We start from the raw sequence: 18,675 nt of genomic DNA, 5'->3' as shown, positions 1-18,675 counted from the left end.
GTTGTGGACATGAAGAAGAATAGGAATTCATACAGTGCTAGCATGAGTGTGAATAGGTAAAAGCATTTGGTGAAACCGACTGACATTATCAATTAAAGAAGAAGATACGTACATAGGTTATGTTCCACTAATCTCGATCTTAGCTAAATAATAGAGAAAAGTGTGTACACAGACATTGAAAATGTTACAAATATATTAATGGGAGAAATATGCGAAATAGACATAAAGAGAAATAATGTAAAATTCTTAAGAGTGGAGCAAATAACTCACACCCTATTCATAAAACAAAGTACCAGAGAACATAATAAATTCAGTGAACTCCAAGTACATATGGCAATATGGATTATTCCATACAATGGTGAATGATAAATATGAAGAGCACACAAACACATGCACACACATAACATATTTTGTGCAATTCCATTTTGATAAAATTTAGGAAACAGGTCAAAATCATTTATAAAGTTAAAACTGTGGCTACATTTGGGAGAGAAAGAGGGGAAAGATATTTGGGAGGTGAATTTTAGTGGCTTCTGGAGTGGAGGTTATAGAAGTTTTCACTTCCAAGTAGCTGATAGAGCTATAATATTCATTCTGTGCACTTTTCAGTGTATTATGAGCAAATAACAAGAAAATGCTCTCTAAAAGCTGATTACAACTGAACACAAGTAGGTGAAGATAGTAACCACAAAATTTATAACACTAGTTATAATATGCATTGAATAATGAAGAATAAAAACAAAACAACATGCATTGCCTTAGTGTCCTGTAATTCTAAAAGATTTTAGTTTAAAAAGGTATGTAAGAAGTAAACATTTAATTCAGAGAAATTTGGTTCTGAGAATTTTTTTAATTAAGAAGAAATTGATAGAATTAAAGAATATGAGGGACTTCTCTGGTGGCGCAGTGGTTAAGAATCCGCCTTCCAGTGCGGCAAACACGGGTTGGAGCCTTGGTCCGGGAAGATCCCACATGCCACGGAGCAGGTAAGCCCGGTCGCCACAACTACTGAGCCTGCGCTCTAGAGCCCAGTAGTCACAACTACCGAGCCCGTGTGCCACAACTACTGAAGCCCGCGTGCCTAGAGCTCGGGCTCCGCAACGAGAAGGCACCGCAATGAGAAGCTCGCGCACCACAACGAAGAGTAGACCCTGCTTGCCGCAACTAGAGAAAGCCCGCGTGCAGCAAAGAAGACCAAATGCAGCCAAAAATAAATAAATAACTATTTTTAAATGAAAGAATATGAGACGTCAGAGTAAATAAAGGATATTTATACACTAACCTTTGAAAGAGAATCCTCAGTTGCTGGCTGCTGATTCTCTCTGTCCCCAGATTCAGGTACACTGGGGCTGAAGGCCATGAGGTCTGTCTTGGGCGGCCCCTCCCCAGAGCACACCCGCTGCCGCCTCTGCTGCGAGTAAGACCAGCTCCCCACCGCGCTGGAGCACACCAGCGTGGGCTTCCCGGGCCCGCGCGCGCCCTCGCTGGGCGGTGCCGAGCACCGCAGCGCCGCGTACAGCAGCAGCGTGAGCACCAACAGGCTGGACACCGCGCAGATGGCGATGATCAGGTACACGTTCACATCCACCAGAGCGGCCTCCGCGCCAGCGGCGCCCGTCGACGCCCGCGAAGAGGCCTTGGGCGCCTGGCCGCTGTCCTCCAGCGACAGCAGCACGGTGGCCGTGGCCGTCAGCGCCGGCTCGCCGTGGTCCTTCACCAGCACCAGCAGGCGCTGGCGCGGCGCGTCCGCCTCGTCCAGGTCGCGCGTCGTGCTGATCTCGCCCGTGTACAGCCCCACGCGGAACGGGCTGCGCGCGCCACCCACCGCCGGCTGCAGCTCGTACGACAGCCACGCGTTGTAGCCCGAGTCCGCGTCCACCGCGCGCACCTTCGCCACCACGTGGCCCGCGCCCACCGACCGAGCCACCAGCTGGCTCAGCGCGCCCGCCCCGCCGCCCGGCCCGGGCAGCAGCAGCGCGGGCGCGTTGTCGTTCTCGTCCAGCACGAACACCTGCAGCGTCACGTTGCTGCCCAGAGGCGGCACACCCGCGTCGCGCGCGCTCACCTGGAACTGCAGCAGCTCCAGCTCCTCGTGGTCCAGCGGCTGCAGCGCGTACACCTTGCCGCTCTCCGCGTGCACCGACACGTAGCTCGACAGCGCTCGCTCGCCCACCCGCCGCTCCACCAGCGAGTAGGACACCAGCGCGTTCTCCCGAGCGTCCGCGTCCCAAGCCGACACCGTGAAGATGTGGCAGCCGGGCGGGTTGTTCTCCTTCACCAACACCGTGTACTCGGGCTGCGCGAACGCGGGCGCGTTGTCGTTCACGTCGGCCACCTCCACGGACACGCTGGCTGTGGCCGACAGGGAAGGCGAGCCCCCGTCCCTCGCGGTCACCCCCACCTCATAGTTCGCCACACTCTCGCGATCCAAGGCGCTGTCCAGAACCAATGAATAGTAATTCTTGAAGGTGGACACCAGCCTGAAGGGAACGCTGGGCGACAGGGTGCAAGTCACTTGCCCATTGACACTGGAGTCGAGGTCTGACACGCTTATCAAGGCGATGACGGTGCCCAGTGGAGCGTCTTCCCTAATTGGGAGGGACAAGGACTTGAATTCCATTACTGGGACATTATCGTTGGTGTCGCCAACTTCCACCATAACTGTACAATGGCCAGAAAGTGGGGGCTGCCCCTTATCAATGCCCTCTACAAGAATTTCATAGGATTTGCTTTCTTCAAAATCGATATATCCCTTTACCATAATTTCTCCAGTAATTGGATCTATGTAGAACTTGGATTTCACATTTGGTAAAATATCAGTTGAGAATGAATATGTAATATTCCCATTCAAGCCTTCGTCTAAATCTGAGGCGTTAAGTTTAATTACCAACGTTCCATTAGGAACATTTTCCAGTAATTTTACTTCATAGAGTGTTCTGTCGAAAGCTGGGGCGTTGTCGTTGGCGTCCAGCACTTTGACGAGTAACTGAACGGTGCCAGTTAGCTCAGGTTTGCCGCCATCAGAGGCGGTAAGCACTAAAACAATCTCCGGGGCTTCTTCTCTGTCTAAAGGTTTCCTTAATACTAACCCAAGACGTTTTACTCGCTCTTCATAGGGTGGTTTTTCCAGCGAGAAATACTCACTGGGGCTCAGTGTGTAAGTCAGCAGAGCGTTGGCCCCAATGTCTGCATCGGAGGCGCCCTCTAGTGGAAACCGAGAGTCAAGCGGCCTGGATTCAGCCATAAACAGATTCTTTTGTGTTCCTGGGAACACAGGAGGATTGTCGTTTATGTCCTTCACCTCCACCTCCACATGGAACACCTGCAGCGGCCGGTCCACGATCACCTCCAGGTGGATGCTGCACTCCGCGCTCCGCCCACACAGCTCCTCCCGGTCGATCCGAGAATTCACAAACAAAATGCCATTCTGCAGATTTACCTCCAGAAGGTCCCCGCGGCCTTTGGACGCCACCCGGAACAGGCGCGGCACCAGCTCCGCCAGCTCCAGCCCCAGGTCCTGGGCGATGCGGCCCACGAAGGTGCCATGTTTGGCCTCCTCCGGGACGGAGTAGCGGACCTGGCCGCTCCCGGCCTTCCAGGTTGCAAGGAACAGAAGTGAGAGCAGCAAACGCCGGTATTCCTGGCCGATTCCCCAGGAAAACTCCATGTCAAGCCCGCAGTGCTTTGTTCTCATGAAGGGGGTCTTGTTTCAAAATGAAGAGATATCTCCTGACCGTTCAGTCCAGTCCCACTGCATCCTCCATTTTTCAGCATCTGGATGGTGGATGCAGCTTCTTTACAGTAAGAATAGGAGGGATTTTTTTTCTTTCTTTCTCGCTCTGTCGGATCAATTTTATGGTACAGAGCGACATCATGTGGCTCCAAATCGTAAGTAACACATTCTGGAAATGCATACTCTAAGTCTTAATTATTCTTTCATCCATTCCGCCTTTGGAGAATAGAATCTCATTTTGTACTACTGGGGTACACATTTTGCACCACTGATTTATTGTGATCCTTAGTTTCACCACAGGAGCAGCTTTCACTTCAGTGGAAATACTTTTTTCATAGAAGTTTTAAGTATTTACAGAGACCGAACTGTAGTTAACATAGCACTTTGCAAATATACAATTGATAAAGTGTTGGTTAGGAAATTCGTGACAGGTTTTGTGTGTGTGTGTGTTCCTGAGAGTGATGAAAGGTAGTTATTAATGATGACATACTCTTCATCATTGGATTTTACATTCCTGGTGTTGAAGATTTCAGAGAATTAAGCTCTAGGAAAACTCTGATCTCCAAAATAAGTCATTGAAAGAGAATTTCAAAAATGTTTGAAAAAGGAAGCAAAGATCATCAGCACTTAATTGAAAGTCTTCCTTGCTGTGGACAAGGAAGCTTTAACAAGGAAGTAGGATGTTTCGGTATATAATTTGTGTTGGGAAGTATTCCAGATAATTTTATTCAGTGGAACCTATTCACCTCTCATGAGCAAGATGGGTATTCTCATTTTGTCTCTTACAGTTTATAAACGCTTGCTTGTTCTCCAGGATCTAATACGCCTCAAATTGTATTCTCTCCTACAGCACTCATATATTTTAGTCAAAGTGGACAATTTCCTGCTTCCAATAACATTTTTCATGAAACAGATATACTCATTTCATTCCCTGCCTAAGTAATATCCATCATTTCCAAACCCTTCTCAAAGCAGTTTCCCCCATTATATAAAAAGTTAAAACTTCCTTGACCGACAAAGACTTTCATGATTAAGCCAACTGGGCAGGCATCTTTATTTTCTTTTATACTATAGCATCTAGATCAAATCACTTGGGACATTTATTACATTAATTTCTCTTTCGTAGGTATTTGGGTATGTGTGTCTAATCCTCCATTTTTGAAATATAAACTTTTAAAGAGAATATTTGTGTTATAATTGTTTAATAGCTCAGAATACTTACTGAGTATTTGCTGAACATTTACCCTATAGAATGGTTTGGTTTTCTTAAATTGCTTAATAAAGTGCATTAAATTAAGGTGGTCATGCAGCTAGTTAAGAAATATGATATCTCAGCAACCTCTATAATTTTCCAGAGACACAAAAATATTTTCCTTAGACATTGCTCTACTTAAGGTATATTTCAATTTCCATATTGAAAACCTGGATTTTAGCTTAGTTTTCATTCCAGTTCTTGGCAATCATGATCTTTGAGACATTAATAGTTCTAATGGTCAATAAAGAATTCCCAAATAATAGAGCATAATATATGTTCCTGACACACACAAAACAATATAGAAGGACATGATGGTAGCTATTTTAAAACTTCCTTTGACTTTTATGTTCATAAACCTCTTACTCCATAGTTGTCTAAGACAAAAAAAATCAATCTAGTGAAAATAGCTCTAGGCTCCCATTCTACTAAAAGCCACACTGCCCCCCCCATTTTTTCTGAATTAAAACATAAATCAAAGTAGTTTCACTGTTCCAGTACCCAAACTGCAGATTTGTGCAAAAGGATTAGTATCAAACACACTGAAAGGAAGTGAAAAGGACTCCCTGTCCATTTACTTTATTTTGCAAGTAATTAAATGCATAGATGAGGTATGCAAAAGAATAGAAAGGACATTTATTTGGGAACTATTCACTATTTACCGGGTATAGAGACAACACATCTCTAATGGGAAAAACTCAAAAGTCTTTAAAATGTCTTATTAGCTGAGAATCATGTTAGTCAAGAAGTTGAAGAGGAGGACTTCCCTGGTGGCACAGTGGTTAAGAATCCGCCTGCCAATTCAGGGACACGGGTTTGGGCCCTGGTCCGGGGAGCAACTAAGCCTGTGCACCACAACTACTGAGGCTGCACTCTAGAGCCTGTGAGCCACAACTACGAAGCCCACGTGCCACAACTACTGAAGCCCTCATGTCTAGAGCACAGCGTGCTCTGCAACAAGAGAAGCCACCATAATGAGAAGCCTGCACACCGTAACAAAGAGTAGCCCCCACTCGCCACAACTAGAGAAAGCCCGTGCGCAGCAACAAAGGTCCAACGCAGCCAAAAATAAATAAATAAATTAATTTATTTTAAAAATAAAACTATATGCCCATTTGTACTAAAAAAAAAAATTGAAGAGGGTAGCTGGATTTGAAGACTGAAGTCCCACATCCTGGAAGACAAGAACTCTGGATGGCCCTATTATTCACAATAGGATGAAAATGATACCTAATAAAATAAATAGTGAACTGAGGTTGGACATGCTGTGGCTCATACTTGATGAACAGGAGGCCACAAAGGACAGTGCCAGAAAGAGGAAATGGAAGTGGAAAAAAGGAAGATTATGTATTTTATATGTTGGCCTATCCCACAGTGTCATTGAGTATTAACCAGGTTTCACCAAGGAAACTTGAACAAGGAAGTAGGAAGTTGTAGTACATAACTTGTGTGGAAAAGTATTCCACACAATTAGAATGGAATACACCGGAGCAAGGTTGGTATCTTCATTTTTGTCTCTAATGGTTTAGAATACTTGCCCATTCTCCAGTCACTAACATACCTAAGCTGTGGTTTCCAGTGGCAAAGAAACTTCAATGGGAGACCAACTATTTACTAGGGTAACTGACCAAATACCAAATAGGGGAATGAATGGAAAATAATTTCACTTCCAGTTATTTGGAACTTTGTACTTGCTACATTACACACATTAATAGGTTGGTATTCAGAGAAGGGTCACCAGTAATAACATTGACTTATTGAACTTTTTGGACATTAGCATCATTAATACTGCATGTAAAAGAGGTTAATAATAAATAAGTTTTGCTAAATGAATAGTTTTAAAATGAGATATACAGTATTTTTCTCTACACTGTTCAGATAGAAAATAATATTTCTTAACAAGATTAATAATATTCTTTCAAAAGCAATATTTTCTAAATGATGATATACTAAAGAGAGTATTAAAATTTCACTTCCTATTGATTTCTTAATGCTTACTAATAAAAAGTACTGAGAAACAGACGATAGAAAATGATACAATTCTAAAAGCAACAAATTTATTATTCTAGCTTTTTTTTTTACCCAGTTGGAAAACTAGCAACAATACACAGTATTGCCAAATGTGAGCACAAAAATTAAAACAATCATGTTCAAGTAGAAAGAAGGAACTGAGAATACAGATAAATGGATACGTGAGTAAAAGAGGCTCTATAGGAGACAACAGGCTTAATAAACTAATGTTTGAAACTGAATATGTAAAAGCATAATAAAAAGGAAGTGTGTCAGTGACATTTGGACTAACATCCAGTAGGAATTTCCAATAAAAAGTGTCATAAGTTACTGAAGCATTGTGCAGGTATTAGCATACCACAGTTTAAGTCAAATATTCTAATCAATTCAATTTACCCTGGAAAATATATTTAGTTTCTATCCAGATTTGCAGCAATAAAATAATTCTACAGCGACTTTTAAAAACCTGCAAGTATGGGTCTTACCATTTATTGCTGATTCGGTTCAAAGCCATTAGTCACAAGAAATTCAAACACTTTAACCACAAAACCAATACCTTGAAAACTCTAGTGACAACAAGAAGACTAATTAACTATTAAAATGTTTCCGAAGGAGTAGTAACGTTGAGAATTAAAAACAAAGACATTTTTGAAAGGATTTTTAAAAGTTACTCACTTTAGCAGGAAGATCAACCTTCACATCCGTCTGCTCTTCTCTATCCCCACTAATGGGGCCCGGTGGAAGACCGGGGCTGAAGGCCATGAGGTCTGCCTTGGGCGGCCCCTCCCCAGAGCACACCCGCTGCCGCCTCTGCTGCGAGTAAGACCAGCTCCCCACCGCGCTGGAGCACACCAGCGTGGGCTTCCCGGGCCCGCACGCGCCCTCGCTGGGCGGCGCCGAGCACCGCAGCGCCGTGTACAGCAGCAGCGTGAGCACCAACAGGCTGGACACCGCGCAGATGGCGATGATCAGGTACACGTTCACATCCACCAGAGCGGCCTCCGCGCCAGCGGCGCCCGTCGACGCCCGCGAAGAGGCCTTGGGCGCCTGGCCGCTGTCCTCCAGCGACAGCAGCACGGTGGCCGTGGCCGTCAGCGCCGGCTCGCCGTGGTCCTTCACCAGCACCAGCAGGCGCTGGCGCGGCGCGTCCGCCTCGTCCAGGTCGCGCGTCGTGCTGATCTCGCCCGTGTACAGCCCCACGCGGAACGGGCTGCGCGCGCCACCCACCGCCGGCTGCAGCTCGTACGACAGCCACGCGTTGTAGCCCGAGTCCGCGTCCACCGCGCGCACCTTCGCCACCACGTGGCCCGCGCCCACCGACCGAGCCACCAGCTGGCTCAGCGCGCCCGCCCCGCCGCCCGGCCCGGGCAGCAGCAGCGCGGGCGCGTTGTCGTTCTCGTCCAGCACGAACACCTGCAGCGTCACGTTGCTGCCCAGAGGCGGCACACCCGCGTCGCGCGCGCTCACCTGGAACTGCAGCAGCTCCAGCTCCTCGTGGTCCAGCGGCTGCAGCGCGTACACCTTGCCGCTCTCCGCGTGCACCGACACGTAGCTCGACAGCGCTCGCTCGCCCACCCGCCGCTCCACCAGCGAGTAGGACACCAGCGCGTTCTCCCGAGCGTCCGCGTCCCAAGCCGACACCGTGAAGATGTGGCAGCCGGGCGGGTTGTTCTCCTTCACCAACACCGTGTACTCGGGCTGCGCGAACGCGGGCGCGTTGTCGTTCACGTCGGCCACCTCCACGGACACGCTGGCCGTTGTCGACAGGGAAGGCGAGCCCCCGTCCCTCGCGGTCACCACCACCTCATAGTTCGCCATACTCTCGCGATCCAAGGCGCTGTCCAGCACCAGCGAATAGTAATTCTTGAAGGTGGACACCAGCTTGAAGGGTACATTATGAGTCAGGGTGCAGGTCACCTGCCCGTTGGCACCGGAATCGCCGTCGGAAACGCTGATCAGAGCGATTACCGTTCCTAGTTGAGCATCTTCTAATACAGGTAAAGAGTGTGATTTGACAACCAACTTAGGTACATTATCGTTGGTGTCCAAAATTTCCACTACAACCGTGCAGTGATCTGCCATTGGGGGATTTCCTTTATCTGTTGCTTCTACCTGGATTTCATATAACTTAGTGAACTCAAAATCTGTTACCCTTTACACTGATGTATCCATTAACAGGGTCTATGTGGAATTTCGACAAAGTATCTGCTGACATGTCTATATTGAAAGAATACACAATGTCCTTATTTACCCCTTCATCCAAATCAGAGGCGTTAACAGTCACTACTAGGGTACCGTTTGGTGCATTTTCAAATAATCTGACTTCGTAGATCGTGCTCTCAAACTCTGGGGCATTGTCGTTTACATCTACAACGGTGATCTTCAGTTGAATAGTACCAGTGAGTACTGGTTTCCCACCATCAACTGCTGTTATAAGTAAGTGATGCTCAGGAGTGTCCTCTCGATCTAAAAGTTTTTTCAGCACAAGTCCAAGGGATTTAATTTCCACATAATTTCTTTTAACATCCAAGGTAAAATATTCATTGGAGTTAAGAGTGTAGGTCAATAGCGAATTAGCTCCGATATCTGCGTCTGATGCGCCCTCTAGCGGAATCCGAGAACCAGGCGGCCGGGATTCATAAATAAATAAATTTTTTACTGCCGTTGGAAAAACCGGCTGGTTGTCGTTAATGTCCTTCACCTCCACCTCCACATGGAACACCTGCAGCGGCCGGTCCACGATCACCTCCAGGTGGATGCTGCACTCCGCGCTCCGCCCGCACAGCTCCTCCCGGTCGATCCGAGAATTCACAAACAAAATGCCATTCTGCAGATTTACCTCCAGAAGGTCCCCGCGGCCTTTGGACGCCACCCGGAACAGGCGCGGCACCAGCTCCGCCAGCTCCAGCCCCAGGTCCTGGGCGATGCGGCCCACGAAGGTGCCGTGTTTAGCCTCCTCGGAGACAGAGTAATGGACCTGACCGCTCCCTGCCTCCCAGAATAGGAGGTGCAAAACTGAAAGCAGTAGTCGCCAGACTCCCTGACCTTCTCTCCAGAAAAATACCATTGCAAGGGTTTTTCCAAATATCGGGTCGCTTTTGCATCGATCAAAAAATTTTAAATATTTCTAGTTCCTTATTTTTCATTTCTTAATCATTCCGTGCACGTATTTCAGAGATGGTGAGGGAAACCAGCATCTTAGTACGTAATAAATGCTGTATATCTTTTGTTGTGAAATACCTTGCGGTAGACAGCGACATCATGTGGCTAAATGTGTAAGTATTAAATAAATGTATTTACCTTTTTTTCCTTCCATTGAACTTTCCCCCATTTTTTTCCCTGTAATTTCCTTCGAGCACTCATCAAAGTCTTCATATTTTATCAAAATATATCCTTAGAACTTTTATGCTAATTCATGACTTTAAATTAGGCCAATCCATGGCATATAGTTAAATATAGTAAAATAGTGATTACTATTATAACAGTAGTGGACATCTTTTGGAAATATTTCCGATGTGACAAGTACTGTTTCATTTATTTTAATAGGGTTATCCCATTAAATTCTCACAACAACCCTCTGAGGTAGGTATTAATATGATTCACTTTTTACAAACAGTGAAGTGGAAATGCATACAGGTTAAGTAACTTAAAAATAATATTAACTGGTGGTGTTGAGTAGGATCTCAATATGATTCAAGACTCATGACTTTAACCACTTGGCCACAAAGTCTACATTTTACAGAAAAATCGGGTCTTTTATATTTGTAACCATCAAAACAACAGACATTGAAAATTTTACCTCTACATTACTATGGCAATTGTTAATCTATAAAATATGTTCACTAATGTTTCTTACTTTGTAGAATGTCTACGAAGCACTCCTGTGTCCTTTATCCAACAACTGCATCTTTGTTAGCTGTCTCAACTGTTTATATAAAGATGCCACAAGTCAGCCTTTTACAGTGCAGTTATTCTGTAAATTTGGTTTTTGTTGCATGAAAACACTGTGTGTTTGGATATTTGTTATAGTCACATCATACCAAGGAAAAGTATATTAGTTTTTTAAATTTACACATCACTTGTACATTTCAATTTACCTGTATATCTTAACATGTTCACAATATGAAATGATTCTGTTTTTAATAATCTCCACTCTGGATGAATTTCTGGATTCCAATTTGTTAAAAAGCTGTTACTTGTAATAATTGGTGTTTAACCAATTATTAAAGAGAGAAAAGTAACGGGCTTCCCTGGTGGCGCAGTGCTTGAGAGTCCGCCTGCCGATGCAGGAGACGCGGGTTCGTGGTATAAGTTTATTAAAATCTCCTCATTTTATTATCAGCCATCAAAAGCTGTGGTGTTTTTTTAATAGACATTTTCTTGTTCATATGTGTATCTCTCTACTCAGTTGACACCCAAGATGAAAGTCACTAAGTAATGCCAAAAGTTTGTCTGCATATTGTTTTATACCTTTATATTAATTTAGTGGATCCCTACTATTTTTCAGCCAGGTTTCATATTCCTCAAAGTTATATTTTAAGTTTGCATGGTTGTGTGACTACAGAACCCAAAGAATGTCAATATCAAGTACTTTGTGTTGACAGCTTTTGATCAAACTTTTTGTAGGACCTGCATTTTCAAATCTTCCTATATCTGCTACATAATTATGTTCACAAGACATTTGATCATATAGGCATTTTATTTACATACATAAATCAATAGTGAAAATACTTAGAAGACCACGTTTAAATTCCACAGTGAGTACAAACTTAAAGGGTTAAAAACTGGTATGAGCTTCAGTTTGAAGTAATTAACTTAGTAATTGTCAGGGTTGAATAAGTAGAGCATGAGAAAGAATATTCATTATGTGCATAAAGGAAAGCTCTGGATTCCCAATTAACATAACAGCATCAGCGTAAAATGAGCATTAATATTCCACAGGATAATTGGCAACCTTTGTGGTATTATTTTTTTGTTTGTTTGCTTTTTCCCCACTTTAGCTGTTCTCAAGAAGGTGCCATTATTCCTGGCTGACTGAGAGGGATCAGAGTTTATGTTATGTTCTATTCTTATTCCTACTGATAGTTACAGGCTTTTGTTACATACTTAATATAAACCATGCTGAAAACCTTCTATGGATTATCTTGTTTAATCTTTAGTATAGCCCTATGACATAGTGTTTTTATATTCATTTTGCAAACAGGATATTATATGGCTTTTGTAAGGTCATTGGACAAGTGGCTGTGTTTCCATGTTTTATTTCTATGTTATATTCTATGTAACTCATATTTTGAATAACATTTTACCATTTACCAAACACTTTTGTGTTTATTGTCTCAACATCAACAAAACAGCCCTAAGTAATAGTTATTACCTGGATTTCACATGAGGGAACAAAGCCTCAGAAAAATTAAGTTGCCACAATGACAAAATTTGCAAGTAATTCACTTCCCAAATAAACACACCTCTCTTTCTATTATTTAATGCCTCAAATATTAGCTGTTTTTATTTAAAGATACACAAAATAAAGCAAATTTTAAATAGCTTAGTTGTTGGTGGTAGCCCCCACAATTTTCTAACTTTGAACTGATTTTATGTAGATAAAATTGAGGTTCAAAATAAAAGTTTGTATTCCAGTTTATTTATAAAAATTAAGAAATCTAACCACATAGCAGCAACCAGATGAGACTGAAGAGGGCTGCCTCCTCAGAAGGGGCATGAGCTGTTGAGTTCACAGTCCCCCACACTTCATTTGTTTTACACTATGCTACTGCACTTATTAACTTGCCTGCATCTGGGTTTATTTGAACCTTATATAGTTGAATCTTTGTGTCAGAAGAAACTCTCTGCACTAGATTGCACACTGTTTTTTAATCTGGAACGTGAATCTCTGTATCCTTCCATTTATGAAAGTCCTACTAAACTTTTAAGACACAAGTCAATTCCTTCTCCATGAAGATATCTTCCCAGATATCTTGGCTCTCTCCTAATCTGTCAAAGCAAAAATTACACTGGACAGTGTTAAAACAGGGAAGGGAGACTTTGTTCAAGGCAACTGCAGTGGGATAAAGAGATAAAAGCACAGTCTGAGCTCAACTCCACTAGACAAACAACAGAGGTTAAGCTAGTGTAAAAGTACTGGAGAATGATAAGAGTTAGATCAGTGGGACCTGTGGATCTCATTGAGTTAGTTCTGGTTTGCAGATGCTTTTCTCTGTGATTAGGCTATCTGTGTTTGTTCACAGCACTGGCCCATTGAAGGCCCTTACCCTTTCACAGAGACTGGGAGATAAGGGGTCTATTTTCCTTGATGATTATAGTTCAAAGGGATGGTTCCTACATACTAGAGAAAGATATTTTTGGCTTGTAGATCAGGCAAGAGGCTTTTAAAGAGGTTTATATCTAAAGGGGTAGAGAAAGAATTTACAGTTATACATTTTCTAAATTAAGTACTCTAAGAAAAGGGGAATCAGGTGTGTAGATTTAGGGAGAAGCCTGTCTGAAGATTAGTGAAGCCAAAGAGAACATTAAGGCCATCTTGGTCATTTGCAGTACGCGGGTCTCTCATTGTTGTGGCCTCTCCCGTTGCGGAGCACGCGCTCCGGACGCGCAGGCTCAGCGGCCATGGTTCACGGGCCCAACCGCTCCGCGGCATGTGGGATCTTCCCGGACCGGGGCACGAACCCGTGTCCCCTGCATCGGCAGGCGGACTCTCAACTACTGCGGCACCAGGGAAGCCCGATAAATGAATTCTTGATCAAAAGAATAATTTAGGAAATTCCCAACATATTCTGACAGAATGGATGGTGTAAATTGAAAATATGTATTCCATAATCATCCTCTTTAAATGTTTTCCAATTGTGATTTTTTAATTTGAGAAAAAATATTTACACGTAATGTTAAGTTTTCAAATTTTGCTGAAGCGTTTTCTCAATACTTTAATCCTATTTTTCATGGCAAGATTTAATTATGGAAAATCCAAAATGTAAAAGTAAGAAAATCATTTAAGTTCTTCTCAATGCAAGAAATTGATTTCTAATTCACACCATATATTGCACAAGATAATGATACAAAATGAAAGCAGAGCTATGAATCAAAATAATTAATAGAATGTGTATGGCTGATTCATTTTGTTGTGCAGTGGAGGCTAACACAACGTTGTAAAACAACCGTACTCCAATAATAATTAATTTTAAAAATTAATAGAATCATAGAGAACAAAGAAAATAGAACAATTTTAGAGCCGACAGAAAAAAAAAAGACTCACCTTTCCGAACTGTTCTGATTCTGAGAGTTGTTGCCTTTCTTCTGCTGAGTCTGGACCTTGAGGTAGGCTGGGGCTGAAGGCCATGAGATCTGCCTTGGGCGGCCCCTCCTCAGAGCACACCCTTTGCCGCCTCTGCTGCGAGTAAGACCAGCTCCCCACCGCGCTGGAGCACACCAGCGTGGGCTTCCCGGGCCCGCACGCGCCCTCGCTGGGCGGCGCCGAGCACCGCAGCGCTGTGTACAGCAGCAGCGTGAGCACCAACAGGCTGGACACCGCGCAGATGGCGATGATCAGGTACACGTTCACATCCACTAACGCCGTCTCCGCTCCAGCGGCGCCGGTCGACGCCCGCGAAGAGGCCTTGAGCGCCTGGCCGCTGTCCTCCAGCGACAGCAGCACGGTGGCCGTGGCCGTCAGCGCCGGCTCGCCGTGGTCCTTCACCAGCACCAGCAGGCGCTGGCGCGGCGCGTCCGCCTCGTCCAGGTCGCGCGTCGTGCTGATCTCGCCCGTGTACAGCCCCACGCGGAACGGGCTGCGCGCGCCACCCACCGCCGGCTGCAGCTCGTACGACAGCCACGCGTTGTAGCCCGAGTCCGCGTCCACCGCGCGCACCTTCGCCACCACGTGGCCCGCGCCCACCGACCGAGCCACCAGCTGGCTCAGCGCGCCCGCCCCGCCGCCCGGCCCGGGCAGCAGCAGCGCGGGCGCGTTGTCGTTCTCGTCCAGCACGAACACCTGCAGCGTCACGTTGCTGCCCAGAGGCGGCACACCCGCGTCGCGCGCGCTCACCTGGAACTGCAGCAGCTCCAGCTCCTCGTGGTCCAGCGGCTGCAGCGCGTACACCTTGCCGCTCTCCGCGTGCACCGACACGTAGCTCGACAGCGCTCGCTCGCCCACCCGCCGCTCCACCAGCGAGTAGGACACCAGCGCGTTCTCCCGAGCGTCCGCGTCCCAAGCCGACACCGTGAAGATGTGGCAGCCGGGCGGGTTGTTCTCCTTCACCAACACCGTGTACTCGGGCTGCGCGAACGCGGGCGCGTTGTCGTTCACGTCGGCCACCTCCACGGACACGCTGGCTGTGGCCGATAGGGAAGGCGAGCCCGCGTCCCGCGCTTTTACCACCACCTCATAGTTCGCCAGGTTCTCGCGATCCAAGGCGCTGTCCAGCACCAGCGAATAGTAATTCTTGAACGTGGACACCAGTTTGAAGAAGTCATGGGGGGTCAGGGTGCAGGTCACCTGCCCGTTGGCACCGGAGTCGCGGTCAGACACCGTGATGAGGGCGATGACTGTTCCCAGCGGAGCATCCTCTCGGATGGGAAGTGAAAGAGACGTGATTGAGACTTCTGGTGTGTTATCATTGATGTCCACAAGTTTTACTGAAATTTTACAGTGCCCAGACATTGGTGGAGTCCCTTTGTCATACGCAATGACTTGAATCTCATAAGATTTCACTTCCTCATAATCTAATTGTCCCTTAGTTCTGATTTCCCCTGAGCTGGGATCTATTTTGAACTTGGTTTTTATATTGGGGGACACATCACTACTAAATGAATACACAATCTCGCTGTTTGATCCTTCATCTGCATCAGAAGAATTTAATTTAATCACCAAGGATCCCTTTGCGATGTTCTCTAACAATTGTACTTTGTAAACTGATTGGTCAAAAGTAGGTTCGTTGTCATTCACATCTAATACCTTAATAAGTAATTGAACGGTGCCTGTGAGCTCAGGTTTGCCCCTATCAATAGCCACCAGTAACAAATTAATCTCGGCAGTTTCCTCTCTGTCCAGAGATTTCCTCAGCACAAGAGACAAAGACTGGCTTATTTCATCATTTGTCTGTATATCTAGAAAGAAAAACTCACTGGAGCTGAGCTTGTAGGAGAGAAGAGCATTTACTCCGACATCTGCATCAAACGCCCCCTCTAGAGGAAACCGCGAGTCTAGCAGCCTCGATTCGTGAAACCGGATAGTCTTTTCTGTCGCTGGAAATACTGGCGGATTGTCATTAATATCCTTTATTTCCACCTCCACATGGAACACCTGCAGCGGCTGGTCCACGATCACCTCCAGGTGGATGCTGCACTCCGCGCTCCACCCGCACAGCTCCTCCCGGTCGATCCGAGAATTCACAAACAAAATGCCATTCTGCAGATTTACCTCCAGAAGGTCCCCGCGGCCTTTGGACGCCACCCGGAACAGGCGCGGCACCAGCTCCGCCAGCTCCAGCCCCAGGTCCTGGGCGATGCGGCCCACGAAGGTGCCGTGTTTGGCCTCCTCGGGGACGGAGTAGTGGACCTGGCTGCTCCTGGCCTCCCCTGCAGCGAAGAGCAGAAGCGAGAGTAGCAGACACCCGACCTCTCCGCCCCTACTCTTAGAAGACACCATCACCAATACTCAGCCAGATGATCAAATTAGAATATCATGTTTTGCAAAATTTTAAATATTGTCCTCTAGTCTCTGCTCAAGTCCTGCTGCTTCTCTTATTGTTCTGTCTCTCTGGAGTGACAATAGGGCCCTGGGTATTTTTCTTCCTACAGAATACACTGTAGTAGACAGCGACATCATGTGGCCAAAATGTAGGCTCTACTATTTATTCTGTAGATTTAAAATTAAACAATTGTCTAGTCTAAGTTTATTGATAGCTTTCATTTAGGGAAAATATTTATTTTAAACTCTGAAATATATCATTCCCTTTAATTGTGTTAAAAGCATATAACAAAATTTACCATCTCATCCACTTTTAAGTATACAATTTAGTATGTTAAGTATATTCACATTGTTGTGAAACAGATCTTGAGAACTTTCATCTTGCAAACATGAACCTCTATCTATACCCATTAGAAAACAACCCCCCTTTCCCACCACACCACACCCCTCTAACCACCATTCTACTTTCTGGTTCTATGAATATGACTACTCTAGGTACCTCACATAAGTGGAATCTTACAGTATTTGTCTGTAACTGGGTTATTTCACTTAGCATAATGTCCTCAACGTTCATCCATGTTGTAGCATGTGATGGATTTCCTTACTTTTTAAGGCTGAATAATATTCTGATGCATGTATATACCACAGTTTGTTTATCCATTCATCCATCTGTCCATGGATATCAGGGTTGCTTCCACCTCTTAGCTATTGTGAATAGTGCTATTATGAGCATGGGTGTGAAAGTATCTCTGAGACCCTGCTTTCAGTTCTTTTGAATATAACAGAATTTTTTCTCGGTTTCTTCACATAAAACACACAGGAATCAAAGGGTATTTATTTTATACTTTATAAATTGAAAATATATTTATATATTCCATTTTTAGTTTGCTTTCTGAACTGTTCACAGATGTTTGTAAATTAACAATTCATTTGTTCCTCATTTGAATAATGTATTCTTAATTAAGAATGTTCCCTTTTCTACTACATTTGGATTTTCATTCAAAAACAGTATAATTGACCTCTTTTTAGTGTTAATTATTTGAGAATATTTTATTTTAATAATTCTAAGCTGTCCCGTTCATACATAAAGAATATGAAAATATGATAAAGATAACATAGGAATAAAATAAAATTAATTGAGGGTGGGTCAGTGTTCAAAATGCATAAGTTATTTTCAGTTACTCTAAGGAGGTCACAAACTTTGTTTTCAGCAAAGAGGAAAACAAAATTAGCTGCAAGATTTATAGTGTCCGTAAAAGAAAAGAAAAATCTCTGCTAAAGAAAAACTAGCTTTTCCTAGTACTGAAAACCAATGCTAATTTCTCCCTTTAGCCCAATATCTTAAGATACTTATTCACACCATCTATAAAGTATATACTTATATTAATCATACTCTAACAATGAACCCCAAGTAAACTGACTTAAGCAAAAAAGCAGAGCATCATTTATTGTCTTATGCATGGAAATAGACAATTATTTAGCAGTTTCAGAAGAGCAAAAATGGCCAAATAGGCTACCTATTTTCAGGCCACATTTAGTGACTCTCAGCAGAAAAAAAATGCCCTTTTCCTAATATCCCCAGCAAAAATCCTAGAATATCACTTCCTTTGACCCAGTTTAGATGGTGTATCTTTCCTTTAGTTAATAGTTGCGATGGTTCTCACATTGGCCAGACATTGGTTGCTTATTCATTCTTGAAGCCAGGAGATGAAATCAGGCATGCCTAAATTATGTGGACTGAAAATGAGGAGGTTGGTTCTCATGAAGACCAGTGCAAGAACTCATGTACCCAATTTCTCCTGGAGCTTAAACTGCACATAGCTGCAGACTGGCCATTATATCATTACACAGTTGCAATGCAACTGCATATTTGTAACACCCCGTAGTTTTTTTTTTTTTTTTTTTTTTTTTTGCGATAGGCCGCCCTCTCCCCGTCGTGGCCTCTCCCGTTGCGGAGCACGGGCTCCGGACGCGCAGGCC

At 44.6% G+C, this 18,675-nt stretch overlaps 3 protein-coding genes across 3 annotated transcripts; all 3 read right to left on the bottom strand.

Annotated features, from left to right (window-relative positions):
• Positions 1-1,267: 1,267 nt before the first annotated feature.
• On the bottom strand, positions 1,268-3,769 carry LOC103082692 (protocadherin alpha-4). The gene has a single exon (XM_007461481.1). It carries the CDS (start codon positions 3,692-3,694, stop codon positions 1,271-1,273), a length of 2,424 nt encoding a protein of 807 aa, XP_007461543.1. The 5' UTR covers positions 3,695-3,769; the 3' UTR covers positions 1,268-1,270.
• A 3,856-nt stretch (positions 3,770-7,625) lies between these two features.
• LOC103082424 (protocadherin alpha-3) lies at positions 7,626-10,062 on the bottom strand. The gene is given in 2 exon segments (XM_007472067.1): positions 7,626-9,141; positions 9,143-10,062. Coding segments are annotated over 2 exon segments (2,436 nt in total).
• A 4,163-nt stretch (positions 10,063-14,225) lies between these two features.
• On the bottom strand, positions 14,226-16,653 carry LOC103082148 (protocadherin alpha-2; the record flags this gene model as incomplete). Its single annotated transcript, XM_007472064.1, is given in 2 exon segments — positions 14,226-14,244; positions 14,246-16,653. Coding segments are annotated over 2 exon segments (2,427 nt in total), but the record flags the coding sequence as incomplete, so codon positions are not given.
• Positions 16,654-18,675: the final 2,022 nt, after the last annotated feature.

Source organism: Lipotes vexillifer, unplaced genomic scaffold (genome assembly GCF_000442215.2).
Source record: "Lipotes vexillifer unplaced genomic scaffold, Lipotes_vexillifer_v1.1 scaffold217, whole genome shotgun sequence".
Taxonomy (NCBI): Eukaryota; Metazoa; Chordata; class Mammalia; order Artiodactyla; family Lipotidae; genus Lipotes; species Lipotes vexillifer.
Note: the sequence above shows the minus strand (reverse complement) of the source record. Positions and strands in the feature narration are given on the sequence as shown.